The following is a 19,705-nucleotide window of genomic DNA, read 5'->3' as shown; positions in this document are numbered from 1 at the left end:
GGGTTTTTTACGACAATCTGCGACAAAATCTCCGGTTTACGTCAGCCGTAAAGCTGACAATAGTGATATGAGATAACTGAACACTGTAACGTTACTTTACAGCATTTTGTCTATTTGAAGCAGTTAAAAATCAAAGAAAGTTCAGCATTTCCCAATTTGACAGCTCGTTCACTCGCCGCCACGCCTAAGCAAACAGTTTTACCAGCACTCAGCGTCCCTGTGTGAGTACAGAAAGCAGCGAGAGCCAGTGGAACAAGAACTGCTTTTAGCCAGTCATTGCCATGGCCTCCGAAAGCGGCGATAGCAACATGGATAGAGAAATGATTCTGGCCGATTTTCAGGTGAGTGTCATTTTTTCTTAGCCCCTCATATTGTACGAGGTGGGCATTAATGTGCCCGTTGTTGTTGAAACGCCTCGGACTGGCGTGGTAAACAGCAGACCTGAGCTGGTGTTTCTGTGGTTAGCACGCTGTGCTAACACACTGACAACTTGCTACCTGATTATGAAGAAGCCTGTTATCTGTGTGACCAATAACTACATAACAGAAAAGATGACCCAGACAGATGACAACAGTCATCTAATCTTTTGAATCGTTTACATATAACGATCCAACTACCACTGAGAGGGAATTTTCGGGGCTAGCCGCTGCTGTCAGCTTGTTTACACATTGTTTTGCCAGCGTTTCAAATCCTTATCAGAAACTGTGTCATCCATAAAGACTCTAAATGTTAAGCCCAGTTTGCCGTGAACATTGCGATAATGGCGATAAACCTTTGCAAACTGGCAGTAATTTATGATTCTGTTTATCTGACGGTCTTTACTAGAACAGCATATAATCGTCATCTTCTGTTTGTGTTTAGCTAACTGTACGCAAGCTCCCCGGTGAAGAGCTTGTTACTGTAGTTTTGTTTGCAAGTTTACTTTAGTATACTGTTAGGGAAGTAAGTGATTTTTATTTTTATAGCTCTTTTCGAGACAAAGGACCGTCAAAAAGTGCTTTAAAAAGGTGAATGGGTAAAAACTAGCCCGCACTATTCGCAAAGTTGACACACATTAACCAAGCAAAACAACCCAAAATCACAACCACTACTTAAATACTTATCTAAACAATTTAGTTGTTTTTTCTAAACAGTGGTAACCTCTTCCATATTTTGGAGCTAAGGTTTGGAGGCAGAATTCCCTTTTGTTTTCAAATGGGTATGCAGAATCAAAAGAAGGCCCCAATCTGAGGACCTGAGGGATGCAGTGGGCCATAAAAGTCAGAACCAAGATTTGAAACCGAAATCTAAACCTGGTAGGAAGGCAATGCAAAACCCTTAAAAGTGGGGTGAAATGTAAGAACTTAAAAGAATGAGAATAAAAGCAATCCAAGCAAGAGGAGGCAAAGTCTTAAACAAGCATCACCAATTGACTTTTAGAGTTTAGTAATATTTCTCAAATGGAAAACAAAACAAAACAAAACACCAGCATATCAGAGACTTAATGTGAGCATTAAATGTCAAAGACTGAAAAGCAGACAAAATATCCCATGATTTAGCATGTCAGGTTTTAGATTGGATAAAGGGACCCCAGTTCCTGTCTGATTTGGCAGTAATGCTCTGAGGAGCAATAATTAGATGTGCTGTCTTTGTCTGCATTTAACTGTAAAAAATTATTCAACCAGATCCAGTTCACAAGGTTTAAAAGAGAGGGAGACTATACAATGAAAGCACCAGAGGACTTAAACCAGATCGTTGTACGAAGCTGGATGATGAGAGCAGATCTGAGCAAACATCTTGCCCACTGAAACCAAAAGCATTCTATCAGCAACATATGAAGTAAACTAATCCAAGACAGGGCTTTGACTTGTGAATCAAGATCAGTGGTATCAAAGGCTGGGCTAAAGTCCAGGTTATGTCTAGCCAGCATGATAATATACTTTATATACACACACAACTAGTTTGCTTTGGATTTTATTCTTGATATGTAGTACTGGGCTGTTGGTTTCAACACCGCATCGCACTTTGTTCTGAATTAATTTCTTGCTGTTAACACCAAATTTTCCTGGTATCAGCAGACAGCAGGGACATGCCAGTGTTACTTTGCTTTTTTGTAGATACTTGAAGAGCGCTTCATCATCAAGTAAAAACTTTATGAATTCTATAGAGGGTCATTTTAAATAGGCATAAAATGTTCCTTAATGTTGGCATAAATATTGTTTTAAGTATTAACTGCTCCTATTATAAAGAAAATAGACATTTCTTACACATGTCTAATAGGTTGAAATGTCATGCTGGTTTAAAGACCAAAAGACCAAAATGCTCAGTACATGTTTTACTGTTTTACTATCTGAGTCTGTTTCTATTTATTTATTAAGGTTTTACATTTAAACTAGACCTACTAATTTATTTCAATGGTACTGACATTAAAGCCCATGTTTGTTGTCATGCTGAATATGTATTACTGAGATTCTGAGAAACTGGCAACCTTGTTTTGATCAAGACATCACTGAATGTTCATAATCGTTCTTAAGACTGTTACCATTTCACGTTGCTTTTATGGGTAATAGAGTAGTAGTTAAACTGTAACTGTTATTGTTCTTTTCACAATTAGAATTTGATCTCATACGATGCATTAGTCTGCTGAATTCATTTTTTGTTTTGCTTTCCCCTCACAGGCTTGCACTGGAATTGACAACATTGCAGAGGCAATCACTCTGTTAGAGCTTAATAACTGGGATTTAGTGGTAAGTTCATTATCTGCAGGCTCTATTGGGCTTTACTCTTGGACACACGGACTTAGTCTGTCTACAGGGCAGGTTCAAGAGGGCAGTTAACATCCAGTAGCGCACACTGTGTAACGGGAAAATGATTTCCTCATGTAATCCCGTCAGGTTTGTATTAATTCATGATGCACCTCTCAGCATGAAGTGCATATTGGAAGAGGTCAGTCTATATTTAGATAGATGCTGGCAGGAGCTCAAAGCAGGCAGCGAGCTAGACAGTGGGGGCTGGACTCACTGCGGCTGTAAATCTGATGGCTCGCAGTTCTTCTGCAGTAGGTGTTAGTTTTTGTAAAAACAAATGTGTTTGCTAAGTGTGAGTGTGGAGTTTCACCCCAATACCTTAGTACTGCATCTGCCAGCAAGTTGGAGTTTGTGGTGTGAAATATTGCCATTGCTCTTATGTGCTTACTGTCCATTTTATTTTATTTTTAAATTTACAGTTATAAAAGCAGACGTGATTTTTTATTTTTTAGGAAGGGTGACCCATTTGCAGCTGTTTTTAGTGTTAGGAAAGATAAAATAAATGGATCATTACAATGCTGCTAAACTTTTTATAGCCTGAGCATGTTTGTATTGAGTAAGAATGCACTGTTGCGTTTAAAAGTCTTCTTTTTTTTTTTTTGACTTATCAACGCACCTAAAGCTACCTGCAATGCCAGGATCTGACACTTAACTATCAGTGATTCATTTTATTATTTCTTCGAGCTTCTTCCCACTGTGACATTTTAAAATGTGACAGAAACTGTTTAAACACAAATTAATAGCTCAGAAAAGAGAAACAAAGTTGTGACTTTAAGTTGAAACCGAAGCCGGTGGAAGCTTCAGTCAAGAGACAAAGAGTCGTGTTCATAAGTGCTGAGGTTATGTTTGTTCGTGATAACTGCCCACCGAGTTTCTGGCAGTTCACCAGCCAGTAATGTGTGGCATTTGATAAACGGCAAAGACAGTTATAAGACCTAAAGATAATGACTGTATACTCCAATGAAGGCCAACTATAGCATGTTTGATGATGGGGCTGGGTGTTTTTTTTGCCATTATTTCACAGTTCCTTATACCTTTTCTTTGAAAGAAAATTCTAGTATTGCTTTTCATACAAACAATGAATAGTGGATATGATTATAACAGCGCTTACCAGCTTTACTTTGCCTGTTTGGCAGTGTAGAATAGTGAGTGTTCGAGAGGAATCCAAACAATTGTCGATTCAAACAAAAGCAAACTGCAAAGCAGACAGTGGCTATATTTGGCCTTTCATTTCCCTTTGTTCTGATCTTTCACTCTCCTTCAGTGTTTTTTCTTCTTTTAAGTAACAGAATTTGTAAACTTTCAGAACGCACAGGTCGGACTCTACCTGTCAGCCTGACAGAGTTTGCAAGTCAGTCAGTATAAAATGTGTAAATTTTATTGAAAGATATTTAATTTTTCATATATATACATATATATGAAAATAGACCTAAGACCATAGAGGCCTAAATGAAGTTTGTTTGCCAAAAGTAGTTTATTACAGTAATTACAGTTAAAACCTGTTTGGTGATCCATGCTGCATCTGCCAGCCTCTTTGAAATTAGTTCAGTTTACGTTGGTTGCATATTTTGTCATGGTGTTATTTGGTGTTTGAAGGCAAAAGGACAACAACTGAAATTTTGACTTCTGCATTTATTACAGGCAGCCATCAATGGGGTCATACCACAGGAAAACGGGATCTTACAAAGGTAATAACCACATTCTCAAAAATCTGCTCTAAATAAGAGAAAACGTACCAGCTCACCTTTTAATTCCAAGGGAATGCTGCATAAGTTCAGAACACTTTTGTATTTTTGTCAAACCGTAATGACCAAGTTAAAGGTTAGACGTAATCACAGGCAGATGTGCAAACACATAAATGAGTTTGGGGATTCCCAAAAAACTCTCAGTGAAATATGTGCCTCTGATGTACATCACCTGCATACGCGAGTCAGAAAATAAATAAGGAAATCTTAACCAAAATCTGACTGTGTTTGCAGGAACATGAAGTCCTCATCTCAGTGTTGACAAGGCGTTGTGAACTTTATCACGGTTATAGTGGATACAGAAGTGTAGCTCAATAAAAACAGTCACACGCAGCAACATCCAGGAAATAATAACCTAGAGTCTACTGAGCTGCAGGGTATTGCTTCTGCTATGATTTTTCTATTCTGCTTTTTAATGGAGGATTGATATTAAAAAAACTTCCTGCAAGGAAGCTTTCTGCTAAGAATCAAGTTGAACACAGTTTCTGATTAGAACAGGTTTCTTTTAAGAGGGTTTGTGCCATTCACTTTCCTTCAACAGTTAGTTGTTACTCATGAGCTGATGCATACACATGCACACAATGCATGTGTGTATGCGAACATGCACACATGCATGCATGTGCACGAGTGACCTATTGTCAGCTCTTGGGCCATGAATGCAATTAGTTAATCTAGACCCTCCCACTGGAGGCATCCCCTTAACCGTTTTATTTTGCAAGTCACTTGTGCGCACGTGTGCACATGCATGTGCTGTAGTTTGTTTTCAGCTCTTGCGCCATGTGGATATTGCCAGTCTTTCTTGAAGGCACACACTGTCACGAACACATTCACTCAGTGGCTGGCATTGGTATGAGTAGGCCAGAGTTGTCCTGTAAACAGACTCTGATGACGTGACCTGATCTGGGGCCAGTTGGAGGGTACTCCAGCACTGCTGTCTAAACAGTGTTTCTGTCTTTAATCGTGTCTTTATAACTAAGCAATTTAAGAATCATAAGCAGCTTGTTAAGAGCGTTAAATATGATTTTCTCATGAGACTCCGCTCCGTCATCTGTTGAAATCATGAGTCCTGTTATAGGTGAAGGCCTCAGTAGTTTGGTTTAGATGGAGAAGAATGCCATCTACTTGTAGTAAAGGATAAAAGTACGCCCAGAACACTATAAGAGATATTTTAAATGCCTTTTCAATAGGGATCTTTTTTTCTATTCATTTTGACAGCTCTTGAAATCAGCCTTATTTCCCCTCGACACTTTCAGCATTAAAAAAAAGATGATCTTGGCAGGATCTCTCATATTTGTTCTTTAATATTTGTTGCAAAATCTCTTTTTTTTTTTTGCATCATCTGTCTCAAATGTAAACCATCTCTGATTTTAGAGCAAATGTACAGTTAGCACCTTCAATTATTAACATGATATGCTTTTTATTGTAGTTTTCACACATGCATTGCAGCCCTAAACTTTTCTAGTCACTGCCTTATGAATGTGCCTGTCACAGTTGGATTGGCAATTATGTGATATTTAATCTGCCAACATTTCAGTACAAAGTCTAGGTGTGATATCTGATCTTTGACAGTCGCACAGTTAATGAGTTCAGTAAATTCAAAGCTAACGAGTGGTTGTCCTGTGTCCTTGCTGCGTGCTCTACTCAGGTATTGCCTAAGTCAAACCGAGTATTTGCAGTATTGGAAATGGTGAGAAAGGAGAACTTCCAACTATGTCCTGACTTGGATTTCCCACCACTTTTCTGTAGTTCATGGCACATGTGTTATCTCTGTTCCTTTGTTGGTATATTTCACAACAGCCTGATGTTGATTGCATATACACTATAAAACATCAAGAGCCATTATGTGAACCCGTTGTTTTAGTTGATTTCCTGCATCGATTACACGTAAAATGTTATCTTATTTTCATCTAAGTTACAAGTTTATATCTATAAAATACAATTTCATTAATAACACAAACAATGAAAGTCATTAATTTATCAGCGCACGTGTGAGGAGCTGTCTTTGAGTGTGCAGTATTTGTAACTCAGTACATGACATTCTGATTTTAGGAAAAAAAATGCTAATTTTTAATTTATTGGTGGATTAATTTTATTTCTCACTGAGTTGATGAGCAGGGGTGCAGTTAGATTATTCTAACATGGTTGGATCTAGTCCTTTTCCTGTTGCTCAGGTTTGTTGTGGAGGTTTTTATGGCGGACAACATACGGCTCAGGCCAGTGACTTCTCCACTGTTGTTAAACTGATAAAATGTTTAAGCATGGCTTTTGCGCTTGCGCAAGCCTGTTATGCCTGAAAGTTTCACACAAATTTCTGATAGGATAAACTGATGACATTAGGTATCCAAACAGTCAAAGGTCAGCTTTATTGCAGCATCATAATGTTTGCCAAAAGCAGTTTTTCAGTCATTATTCAGCACCATAACTGAGGGGCACGAGGGGAGATTGTGACCATATATGTCTTTTATTGAATTGGTTATACCTGCTTTTGCTGCCTAACATTTAAAGTAAATATTCTGTATGAGTTTACACAGACATGGAGCTGCACTATAACTTGAATAATTTGAAGCAGCATACAACCACAAGGAAGTCATTTTAGTTCTATTTTGAATTTCTTTTCTGACCGTCTTCCTGTAGTAACTTTTCCAGTGAGGCGAGTCAGGCCACAGTGTACGGACCTCCTAGCCTCTCAGAAGCAGCTGACGCAGCAGCAGGAAGCGCAGTTCCTCCCCCCTCTTCTTCATCTTCGTCTTCTTCACCTCCATCGTCCTCAGCTTCAGCTTTTTGCCCAATCAACCCTTCTTCCCGACACATCGTAGAGCGTCAGTCCCGGATGCTCAACTTCAGGGTCGAGTACCGGCAACGCTCTGTAGAGCTGGTGGTTGAGGAGGGCAGCACAGTTGGTGAGCACCGCAAACTCGCACAGATGTACCGTGTCCATATTTAACGCTTTCACACTGACTTTTGCAAACAAAAGGTCAATTTTCCTTTCTTTGTCTAATCCAATCCATAGGAGAAATCAAACAGATCCTTGAAACAGAGCTTGGTGTTCCGGTGTCCAAAATGCAGTTGAAAGGGTGGAAGAGCGGAGATGTGTCTGATAGTGTGAGTTTAAAGCTTTAATTTTTATAAAGCACCTTGAGGTGACTACTGTTGTGAATTGGTGCTGTATAAATAAAGCTGAATTGTATTGAATTGAATTAACACATTAAGACACTAAGAAAAATGGCGATATAACACAAGTCTGCTCCTTCTGTTAATTGTTTTACATTACCAGACAGGTGTTGCATTTAGGAGCCGATCTAATTTATATTGTCTCTACAGCTATAACTCATTCACAGGACCTTTTTACAGTTGTGTATGTTTATGTGTGTGTACTCAGATGGTGTTGAGAAGTTTACACCTGCCCAAGAACAACAGCCTGTATGTCCTGACCCCCGACATTGCCCCTACTGCCAGCACCAGCAAAAACAGGTACTCTCTAACTCCCATCCTTATTATGGGGATAAATCCTTTCTTGTCATTCTGCTGCGTATACACTATAAATCATTATAGGTAGTGGCATGAGTGCAGTTCAAACACCAGGTGGTGCTATATCTCCACTTATAAAGAGGAGAGGGAGCGCTTTATTAGGAGACATTTGACCTGGCAGTGCACATTCGCTTTTCACATCCTTTGTGACATTTTGAGAAGATGAGAGGAACGTCTGGTGCCACACTCTTTGTGTGTTATGCAAATAATAATTTTGTCGTCCGTCTTTGTCATCTTCGCTATGATATTGTTGCTTGCCAAAGGTTTTCCTTTGCATCTTTCTCTTCAGAAGTTGTGTATGTGACAGCCACACTTCATATCTATTATTTATACCTTGCTTGAAAGATCACACATTAACACGCAGTAACAATAGAGATTTTCTGGGAAAGCCTGTGAAGTCGGTGTTCTTCATCCAGAGGTTTCTCGGGTTGTCTTAGTGAATGCGTGACAGCATTAGCAACCTTTTTCTCTGAAATGTCAGGCAGCTCAGGATAAAGTTGTAGCCGTAATACAATCATAGTTGGCAGCTGAGCATGTGATTGGTCTTTCATCAGTATCAGGTAAACATCATCCAAAGAAATAATATATCTGCTTTATTCTACTTGGTTATCACAGGATGACAAAGATCATTTTTATTTTTTATTTTGAGGGGATTGGACGGATAATGATAGATATGAAGGGTACACATTTTTTTGTTTGTGGGAATATGTCTTTAAAATATTACCTTGCACTATTTGTATGGTTGCAGTATTTGAGTTCTTTGTTTGTATGAGTGTTTGCTGTCTGTCATTGTCCCCGCCGTGTAATTTTGTGTGCGCTGTAATTTGAAGACACATCCAGGCAGAATGATTGAGGATCTACAGTGCCACTTCTGTGATTAATAACGGAATTGGTTTTCTTTTTTGAAGCTAATGTCCCCGAGGACATGGTCTGTGAGCTAAAAACAAAACGGGAAAGAAATGATTTAATGGAAATTTACCAGCAGTGGTTAGTGTTTTATGTGTTCTTCAGAATATTTTTAAAATTAATGGTTGAGCAGTGTAGTTTCAGATCCAGTACCGTTATCAGCATTTATCAATTTAACATTGCATTAAAAAAGCAGCTGTAAGGTCTTCTTGAGTGCATAATTATGTAATTGTGGAACCTAATAAGTTGTGACGTAGTCTGGGACATTTTGAAGTATAACATTTTGTGAGCAGAGTTTCCCGTGTCTCTATGAATCATCTTCAAATCATCATCAAAAGCTCTGTGGCTAGTACGGGGCATGTATCTGCAATGAGCATTAGTTCGTTTGTTAGAAGATCAAGAGGGTTTTTGTTTAGGTTTTTTTTTTTTTTTTTTTTTTATTGGCGTCATACATTGACCTCCAATTCTTTTTAATCTTTTCTTTTTTCAGCTGTGAATTAAAAAAACAAAAATTGTACTGTAGCTCTCCCCTGAGAAAGCATCCACATGTCAGCAGAATACGTGTGGAGGAAGTAATTTGGCAGTTTGCTGCTTTCCGTGCTAGTTAGGCTAAGTGGTAGTTATACGGTGTTGTCAGTTAATGACCCTCCATTGCTCTCTCTCTTCCCTGCCTCTCCTCATCTTCTCACTCGTACACCGACTGCTGTGTCTTTTTAGCAGCACCGTTGCCTTTCCTCCAAGTGTTATCGATATCATTTTGGGTGTCAGGAGCTCATTATTCTATTGGCATACTGGGAGCGGATAGGTGACAAATCACAGAATGTGAAGGGAGCAGTCCCCTGTAGCAAGACCAAACAGGCTGTTGGCTTGTAGTAAAAATAAACTGTGGTCACACCATATACACACAGTTCATGTGAAGTGTCTGCAGATTTGTTGTAGCAGAGAGATCTCAGTGCAAGAATTAGTGTCATACCATCTCAAAGTATTCATGTCTTATGAATGAACTGATTTGGTATCAAATGACCATAAATGACCAGTTCTTGTGTTATTTGTGTTTTAAATATCTTATAATATTTGATTTACTGATGAAAGTGGCAGTCTTCTCATTTTACTCATGCAACATAATTAGAGGAATTAAGGATGAATCAAATGAGTATTACAATGTATGAGGGAAAATGAGAAAGAGCTTGATTTTCATGAGAAAATCATGAAAAACGACGTGTGTGTCTTTATAAAATCTGAAACTTCACTATGGAAGGAAATCTGTAATTCTTATAGTGTGTATATATCTTAATGATTATTTTTTACTGTTGATTATATTGTATCCCTGCCTTTGAGAAGCTTTAACCACGGCCCTGATTTCAGTTTCACTTCTAATAAGCAAAACTGAGTGCAGCACTTTACGGGTTAACATTAAGACAAAGGTCTACTTTTATTTGTTTTTGACCTACTGTCCCACAAGTTTCTAATAAAATGTAGCCTCCCAGCATGTAATTATTATCTAATTAACCATAATTAATCCAAATATAGCAGAATATCTAATTAGTAACATTAAAAAAAACTATGTATCTCATTTCCCTCTAAGTAATCTATTTGTTTGTCTCAACTTGGATGGATGTTGCACACACTAAAGCCATTTTCAAACAGGCATCCGGCAACAGTGTTTGCTTCAAAAATCCACACACGGAGTTGCCTCTTTATTAGTTGCACTTGTAGTCTGCCACAATTCGGTACAAGAGCTCTGCTATAAAACCTATTTTTATTGTGTTTAACCTTTTGTGGAGTGTATAATGTTGTTGTGTATGTATATTTAGAGTGAAAGTGGTGTTGTGCTCTAATAATGCACTGACAAGTGGTTCTTGTCATTTATGAGAATATTTGAAAAGCCTTTGAATATAATACAAGCCAGAAGATAACTGCAGCTAAACCTCAGTGCTAAAACATCTTATTTAAAACCATCGCAGTGGTGTCAACAGAAACATTTTAGGTATCCCAAAGTCAGCTTTATGGCAGAGCAGTTTTATGGGATTTCTTTAGGTTACATGGTGCATGTAATAGGATGACCACAAAGTGTAAAAATGGGTGGTTCGTGGCACTCGGGCAATATCTTTTTGACATCTAGGAAGAAAATAGCGGTCATACAGACTGTGTTATCGAAGTTTGAGCTTCTTTTAATTTGGCTGGTAGCTATGTTCCATATTACAGACTGCAATATGGCGTGCACTGAAAATGTTTATATATTCAACATTGTGATTTTGCATGATTGATATTCAGTATCAAAGCCAAAAAGGGGGGAAAAAACGGTGTAAGTACATTTTTCAGACACATTTTCTACCAGGATTGTTTTGCTTGTTGAGACATATTCATTTTTAGCTTTTGTTGGTTTCAGAGAAGCAGTATAACACACAGCAGGTATGACAGGAGTATAACGTGCAGAGACGTAAAGTTGCTTGATAATATTTTAAAACTGGTATATATGAATAACCTTAACTTAACTTAATAGTATAGTTATGAAAGCAGGAAAAAACATCTCTTAGTGAAAGTTTTCTTCTAGCTGCTAATGATTTTTTCCAAACAAAAAGCAAAAAGGAACCACTACCATCTAAATAAAATGGCTTGTAACACACATTTTGAATGAGAGTAATGAACCTCTCACTGTCTCCCGAACTATATTTGCTAGTTTGTATTTTTTTTTTTAATCTGAAAAGACAGTTATCCACCCAAATGTAATTTCTCAGTGCTCATAGTAAAAATTCAAATCTCCCGTAAATGGTAATATCCAAAGCAATTACTTTGTCGAGCTTGGCTCATGCTGTACACAGACCTCCACCAAAACCGACTGATTAAATAGTGCTGCACTGTCATTATGATCCCGCTGAGCAAACTCCTTTTGGTTGTCTTGTTTGATTAGAAATAAATCTCGAGGCTTCGGGAGGTATTCCTTTGAGCACCGATTCATTTAGATAGTTATTTAGTTAGTGAAGTGATGTGCAGTTAGTAATGGTCTGAAGTTTTTCTGTGGCCATGTTGATGACCGCATGTGAATACAAGATGGTGTTAAGGAGGAGCTAATCTCGTGCATAAATGATGAAGGGCTGATGAATATTTCAATGGAGCCTGTTTCCTTTATTGTTTATTCTCTGCTCCAGCTCTGAGCAGGCACGTGTTTGCCGAGGAAAGGTTATTTTAATTTGAACTCTGGAAAGGAATTTGAAATTAAAAAAGCGATTCATGAGGTTTTTTTATGTATTCTTGTTTTATTGAGCTTTGCCTGTCGGCTTACGCTTCACCTCCGCGTGTCAGCTGTCCAGTCTCAGATACACAGATACTTCAGGGAGATAGCTAACTGGTCAGCTAAAGCAGTGATGCGAAGGATTGTGCGAGTAGCACAATAATAACCTTTTGGAAACAATGGCAGATCAAAATAGAGCAGAACCTGAATGGTTTCACATTTTTCTGCTTTGTTGTGGATGCAAAATATGGAGGAGGTAAGCAGACTCTCGTGTGCGCCTCAGAACCTCCTTTGTACCTGTTAGGGGCATAAGATGAGCTGGCGTGTATTCTGCTGGTTGATGTGTTTTTTCAAGCATTTAAAGCAGCAGCTGAAACACGCGTTATGGTAGTTCGTAAATACCAGTGAGCAGTTTTGGTGAATGTTTATGGGACAGCGTATGCGTGTATGGGTATTGGTGTTTTGTAGGCACATGTCACATTGTGTGCATGTGTGCGTGCGTGTGCGTCTCTGTGTCTGGCAGTGCTAGTTTAATAAGGTCTAGAGTCTGCTCTGTGCCGCGGGGACTCACAGCTTAGGCGACAGGCTTACCTCAGAATGAAACCAATCTGTTTAGCCTGCTCTTCTCCCCCTGCAGAACGCTCCATTTTTGCTGTCCATAAAGTTAAATGACATTTTCCTCACGGCACCCTTATGCCATGTCAAGTGCCTCCGGAGATGTTCCGGGCCGACCTAGATGTCAACGAGTGTGTGTGTGTGTTGAGTGAGAAAGGGACCTCTGAAGGCAGAAGCAAACACTGCGACATCCACATTTCAACCCTGCACTGCTTGAAGGGCCTGCTTCCCCGAGAAGACAGCCGCTTTGAAAACACAGGTGGTGAAAGCGGTCCAGACAAAGGGATGTTAGATTTGAAACATGGTTGTTCTGTTTATATGTGAACCAGCAGGCCTTCCTTAGACAGATGGGAAATGACAAGGAGATGACTCATCATGAGTGGCAGTTTGTTTCCGGTCTGAATGCATTTGATATTTTAAGTAGCTATATTTGTACTATAGAGCATGATGAGTGATATATTTTTCAAAGTAAATCTCAAACAGAACCTCCACCCACACACACACCAAATGGCTCATCGGCCTGCCATAAATGACTGATAAGATGTTCCTTCTTTGCTTGGAAGGACAGAGTAACACTTCCACTCAGTTTACCCTCTATCTCTGCCTATTTAGGAGTCTAGCCGCTTGCCAGCAGCAGCTCGGGACTGTGTCCAAACATAATCGTGATATTAGCTAGATCCTTATTTATATGTCCCTACCCCTTCCATCTCTCCTCTCTCTCACACACACGCACACACATCGCTCTCATCCGTCTGCTCGGGCCTATTACATATGCATCCATCCTTCCCACTTCACACATTTCCAATCTTCTCCAGTTAGCTACAACAAACATTACATTTACATATTGATTTCGTAGTTTTAGTCAATGTAAATATGCTGTCATTACAGTAAATTTGAGCTTCTGTTAACATAAGCTCGTCCAGATCTGCGCAGATTAAGGGTGTGATTGCATAATTAATGTGTGCGCTACATATTAATTCCCCCATCCCTCTCTTTCTCTCAACTCTTCCTCCTCTTCTTGGGTTCTGAGCCCTGATTAAGTGCCTGTTTCGGCCTTTAAGCCTCCCATTGCTATTCAGCCTCACAGACCCAGCGTTTGCTCAAAACGCTACTTAACCTCACAGCTTATTGTAAATTAAGCTTCCAAAAGTTGATTCCCCCACCTCTTCTTCTCTAACACTGCTGTAAGTTAGTAAGTGAGCTACGGGTGTCGGTCCAGAGGCAACATCTTAGAGCAGCGGTTGTCTGTAAATACCGCTTTCACAGATTAATATGAAAGTTTCTTAGTAAATGAATTACTCTGAAACTTTTTCACATTCAGTTTTAGTTTTGTATTATTGTTATTTTTCACTTTTAAGTTGGTGAAAAGAATTTCACGCTGAAGGGAATGCAAATGGAGATAACTATAGCATAGTCAGTCAATACATACTTTATGACCTGCCTACAACAACATTAACAGCTTTCTAGATACATCTATTGTAACTGTAACTGGACTAGGTTTAGGCTATTTCAGATTTTTGACTGTGTTCAGCTAGTTCAGGATATGCCACAGCAAAATGTTGCTTTTTATTTATATTTATTTTTTAGTTCTGAAAGTACTGTAGGCCTTTTCTCCTGTTTTGTTAGCGTTAAGGCAGATTGATCGACTCCCCGCTGTTAATGTGCAGGTGGTCATAGCTGTTGGAGCCTGCTGTGCTGAACATAGCTCTGGACAGGCTTGTTAAGACATAACCAGAAAAGAGAACGACTTACCCCCTGAGGAAGCACCCACCTCCCCACAGGCCAGCAGGCTACCACTAGTCGACAAGTTTCAGCTTGCCCTTTACTCAACTCGAGTCACTGTTAGCAATTATGTATGTTTGTCTTTGCCCTCTTCTTTCTCTTGTGTCATTGTTCTGTCACCTCATTTAGGTGTTTTCTCTCTGCATCAATCTGTTTTCATTTCCTTTATAGCATTTATCCCTATTTCTTACGGTTTCCAATGTTCCCTCTTCTCGTTTAGTGCTCTTCAGGATTCATTAAACCAAAACTTCCTGCTGGTCATTAGCCACCGTGAGGCTCAGAGGGACTACAACCTCAACTTTCCCGGCTCCAGAACCATACAGGAGGTATGGACACACACACCACATTAGATATCACAGTGTCACTTTCTATGCACACATACGCACAAAGTCTCTGTAATGCACCCACATCATGCACTCACATAATATTATTGTGCCTTATTCTGGCTTCTCATAATACAACTTTCATTCCATTTGCCAAACATTGCTAGTCTATCTCAGCCATCGATTCATTATTCATCACAAATGATCACATTTCAGAGCACATAATTACTCTCACAGCTGCGCTCTGGTACAGCCCCCTCGTTTTTTCTGGACTCCCCCAGCTCTGCGTCTTTCTCTCTCTCTCTCGCTGCAGTGTCAGCAGTCTAGAAAGCCATTTAAATGACTAAACATTGTTTGATCTAGGCATGTGGGTGCAGTGGAAAAAGACAGTGCGTTCGCTTACTCCATCTGAAACTAAACAGTAGCCTTTGCAGCCTATGAAATATTTATGGTTACTCAGCTAGGACCCAGTGTGAGTCCAGTGCATGTCTTTATCCGTTGGTTATTGCTATCACAGCTGCAAATTGATTAGATGTTAAGGAACATGGGAAAGTAAGTGTATGCTTGCTTGAATGCGAAGACGAGTGAGTGTGTCTTGCTGTATCGGTTTTTAGGTCCTACTTGTGTTGAAATCTGAACTTGCCTGCATATAGAAACATGTCTTTTAGGCTGCATCCACACCAAGGCCAGATTTAGACACAGGCAATCTTAGAGAGCTTACGACGTAACCTATGAAAGTGGCCGACGGAATTTATGCTTGTGCTGGTGCATTATGTGTTAATTACCGTGTGGTCACATCCCAGTGTTTTCACCACTAAAGCATATATCTGACCACACTACTGTGTCCTTTTAGGTCCCCTGAAGTCAAGTATTTTGAAAACTCTACCAAGCTAAGATTTAGTTTTAGTAAGGACGGGTTGATCATAAATTGATCATGCAGGCACCAACATCCAACTGCTGACTGATTGAATCTCATCAGTCACTATCTGTCCTTCCGTGAGTCATCACACCCCATCACATGACCCTTTTGTGGGAGAAAACAAAAGCATTGGTCTTGGCAACCAGTGGTTAATTCAACGAGGAAAACAAATTACAGGTGTTGCTGAGCCTGGTGTTTATGCTCTTAGCTGTTCTACAGCTAAACTGTGCATTTTATTAAGCTACAACTTCCTACCACAGACTGTCCAGGTGTACGTCAGTGGACATGTAAAATACATTTTTAGGTGAATGGACAGATATTGCTTCAGTTTGTTTATTAATGGTGCAGAAACTCTGTTTAATATGAAAACATATTAGAGTGGATATAGCCATACACAGCTGCCCTGTGCTGTCCTGCTCTGCTCTGGCAGGGAGAGACCTGAGCAGGAAACATTTATTAGTCAGTGTTTGCTAGCCAGCTGCTAGAAGTAAGAACTTTAACTCTGTCTTACAGTACCTCCTTGAAAGTTTAGGTAATTTAAACTCAATTTAAATGATTTGATCTCAGTGTATCAGGATGTTTAATGTCTGTGGATTCTTTACATGCCTATGACTAGTTGTTTGTCAGTTTAGATGTGCTGAATGCTTCTGTGTTTTACATCCAGACCAACTGTTTTCTCAAAAGCAAAAGTGAAAGGTGTTTATTCTTCCTTGTTCTCTACAACCACTGCTGTTCTGGCCTAGGTCCTCGTTGCAGTTCAAGATTACACTAATAATAATCAGGCTGCACGCAGGGCCTGTAATGGTGCTAATTGAACAGATTAGTATAACCAGCATCTGAACTGGAGGCAGCTCGCCTCCCTGGACTTCTCTCTCTTCTCCATTTGCGCTCTCATTTTTTTCTCCTCCTTCATCATCTCCCCTTTTTTTTTTCCTCACTCTCTTCTCAGGCAGATGGTTTTGATGAGCACCCACTGTGAACCTTAAGTGTTTCTGCTGGGATTACAAACACTGGGGAGGGGTCCCTGTGGTGTGGGAGGGGGGAACTGTGGACACAGAAAGGAGGCAAAGGACTGTTGGCTTGGTGGGGGGTGCTGTAAGAGGCCACGGGGGATAGAGAAGGGACCATGTGGGCTTAAACAGGCCTCCACGTTGCGGTCCTTTCCTTACAAATGCTTGTCTTTAGGCATCTCAAGGCCCCCTGCGGGGAAAATGAGACCCAGAACTTTAACCTGAATATATCATGTGTATACATCATGTAAGGGCTGGCTCAGAAACGTTTTCGGAGTCAGAGTGAATGTGAAAGAGTAGTTGTGGAGTGGAGTTGCTTTAGTATGGCTTGCCTGTGGGAGAGATGAGGAAATAGACTGAAAAAAATATACAATAAGAAGAATAATTAAAGACACCAGCAAGAAGGGAAATGCTGTTCTGTCAACAGAAATATCTTGGGATGCAACAAAGTGGTAACAACACATATTCAGCCTGACTGACACTCTTTTCTGGTATACTGTGTCCAATCTCACATATGGACACCACTACAGAGCACCTTTCTTTCCCCATTCTCCCTTTTGTCTTTACTGAAGACTAACCGATGGTCCCTGCTTGTGCATATCAATAAGGATGGAGTCTTGTCTTCTTGTTTGTCTTTGCCAAAGACTGTGGCTTTGCCTTGTGGCTCTCAGGGAACTGCCCTTACCCCTCCCTTTCTATTCCTTCATTCTCCATCTCTCTCCCAGTGTCCCCTTTCCACTTTCTTTCTTCTCCATCTCTAGAGCTCAAGGCGGTGTAGACTCTGATTGGCATTACCAGACTATACTGTGGGGGTAAGTTGCTGGCTAGCTTCTGAGCTAAGCTGGAGAGCAAATGTTTGCCAGGGAAGTAGAGGGTAGAATAGGCATGGCTGCCGGGTCCTGAGTTGTCCGTGACCAGACCAGTTGTCCTGGGGATTTCCCTTGTCTGCTGCCCCCCCCACGCCCCCACCCCGCCCACCCCAGGGCTTGTGGATGGGCCCCATCCTTGCTCCGCAGCTGGGCGACATATAGGAACCGAATGCAGACAGGGGCTAGAGAGCTGAGAAAAGGAGGGTTGGATCGAAAAGGAATGAAAGAAAGGCATCTGGTGCTTAGGGGAGATGAAGAAAGAGAGAGGGAGCTTGTGACTGTTTAACGGAAACCTTTCCTTTTCTTTGATTTGCTTCCAGGCAAGGATTACAGGCAATTGGCATTTACAATGATTGGATCATTAATTTTGCCGTGAGGCATATTGCCCAGCAGCTCAGCACCACTGCCAGTTTAGCTAATGTTGTGTATAACTGGCTCATACACCCTTGCCTCATCTCAACATGAACAGCCGCACACAATTTGCAGCACTGTGTTAGACTTTGATATAAATCCCTTTATGCTCCCTTAAAGGCATTTTCTTTACATTTTATCTTCTCTGTGTAGAAGTCAGGTTGATCAATACCTTTCACAAGCCGCCGAATCGTTCGACCACCAATGCCATGTTTTGCTTAATACCCCATGCAATGACGTTCCAAATGTAGGCCCCTTGTTTAGAGACAAACAAGTCTGAATTATTTGTAAGTAGGAATTTGCTATGGAAGTGTTACTGAGAGGCAACTATTAAACGTAATTGTTTTAGTTTGTTTCAGTCTCACTTATCAGTCAGATGGCTGTTGCGGTAGACAGGGGGCAGCATTAGACAGTATTGCTCCATGTGTGGTTGGATTGCAGCCCTCAGTAACAATGCTCTGTAACCGAGGGCTGCAACAAGAAATTCAGCTAGCTGGGTTAAGGCCAGGCATTCTGTCAAGCTAGTCTTGGGTTCTTATCTGTCCTTAATTTTATTAATAATTAGTTTTCTTTCAGTCGTTTTTCACAATATTTCATATGTCAGGAAAAGATTGAGTGACTCCCTTCAGATTTTGACAGTGTAGTTTCAGGTGGACACGCTTGCTGTATAGATGTGGGTGGGGGTTTTTTTGTGGTGAGATCAGATTGTCCTTTGCCAGGTGTCTTTCACTCTCTGTCTCCACTCTCCTCCTCCACCTCTCACCTTCACTCTCTCTGTGGTGGGCGTAAGTTTGTTGTTTCTCTGATGCTGCTTTAACCTCTGACTGCAGTCTCTTCATTACTAGTGTTTATGCTTCTCCTTTCCTCCCTTTTCCCCTCTATTCATCGGCCGGCCAGCCGGTCAGTCAAATCCCTGTAGTCTGGCTGGTCAAACATAGATATTACACTCTGTAATAACACTGGCCACCCGCTTTGACCCCAGCCTGCTGTCCTGATCATAGCCTCTTCATAAGGATAGGCACCGAGCCGTATGGTGTGGGATTTACGACGGAAAGGCAAAGGATGGACTGTGCCACTCATTTATTATTGTTCTTTTATACTTCTCCCTCCATGTTTGTACTCTGAATTGCTTTGCCGTGCTTTGCCCATCCACAGTGAAATAAAATTATGTTTGTGACTGATAATGTGTAGGAAAAAAATATTCTGCTCAAAAACTATTTTAGCTTTGATTTTTGCTTTTGTTTTAAGAGGGTTGATGATTTGTGTTTCCACAGGTTTGTTTTTGTTTTGTTTTTTATGCCAGTAAAGATTTTCAACTTTAATATTTGGGACAAAAGTGTTCCTTACTTTGTTTTATTTAATTTTTTTTGAGCATTTCTTTTATAAAAGATAACAAGAGTCATTCTGATTGTGCTCCCAGACAGTTTTTAAACTACATATAAATGCAAAGTGCGGTAATAAGTAGTATTATGGGACAAGCAGCCGAGCATTGTCTATCTTCATAATCTTTACAGTTCAGTGTGCTGCACAGGCTTTCCTGCTTTCCCCGAGATTGGCTTTGACTTTGTGTTTGTAGCGT

General features: G+C 40.2%; 1 protein-coding gene across 1 annotated transcript in view; it reads left to right on the top strand.

Annotated features, from left to right (window-relative positions):
* The first annotated feature begins 23 nt into the window (after nt 1-23).
* Nucleotides 24-19,705, top strand: part of faf1 (Fas (TNFRSF6) associated factor 1) — a 59,853-nt gene continuing 40,171 nt past the window's right edge. The window contains exons 1-7 of the mRNA XM_085447699.1: nt 24-341; nt 2,658-2,726; nt 4,428-4,474; nt 7,166-7,431; nt 7,542-7,633; nt 7,911-8,002; nt 14,815-14,920. Coding sequence (XP_085303825.1) covers nt 282-341; nt 2,658-2,726; nt 4,428-4,474; nt 7,166-7,431; nt 7,542-7,633; nt 7,911-8,002; nt 14,815-14,920 — 732 coding nt within the window. The 5' untranslated portion in view covers nt 24-281. The remainder of the gene's footprint in view (nt 342-2,657; nt 2,727-4,427; nt 4,475-7,165; nt 7,432-7,541; nt 7,634-7,910; nt 8,003-14,814; nt 14,921-19,705) is intronic.

Source organism: Copadichromis virginalis, linkage group LG23 (assembly GCF_057382275.1).
Source record: "Copadichromis virginalis isolate Kocher_CV1m ecotype Utaka linkage group LG23, C_Virginalis_male_GT1.1, whole genome shotgun sequence".
Taxonomy (NCBI): Eukaryota; Metazoa; Chordata; class Actinopteri; order Cichliformes; family Cichlidae; genus Copadichromis; species Copadichromis virginalis.
Note: the sequence above shows the minus strand (reverse complement) of the source record. Positions and strands in the feature narration are given on the sequence as shown.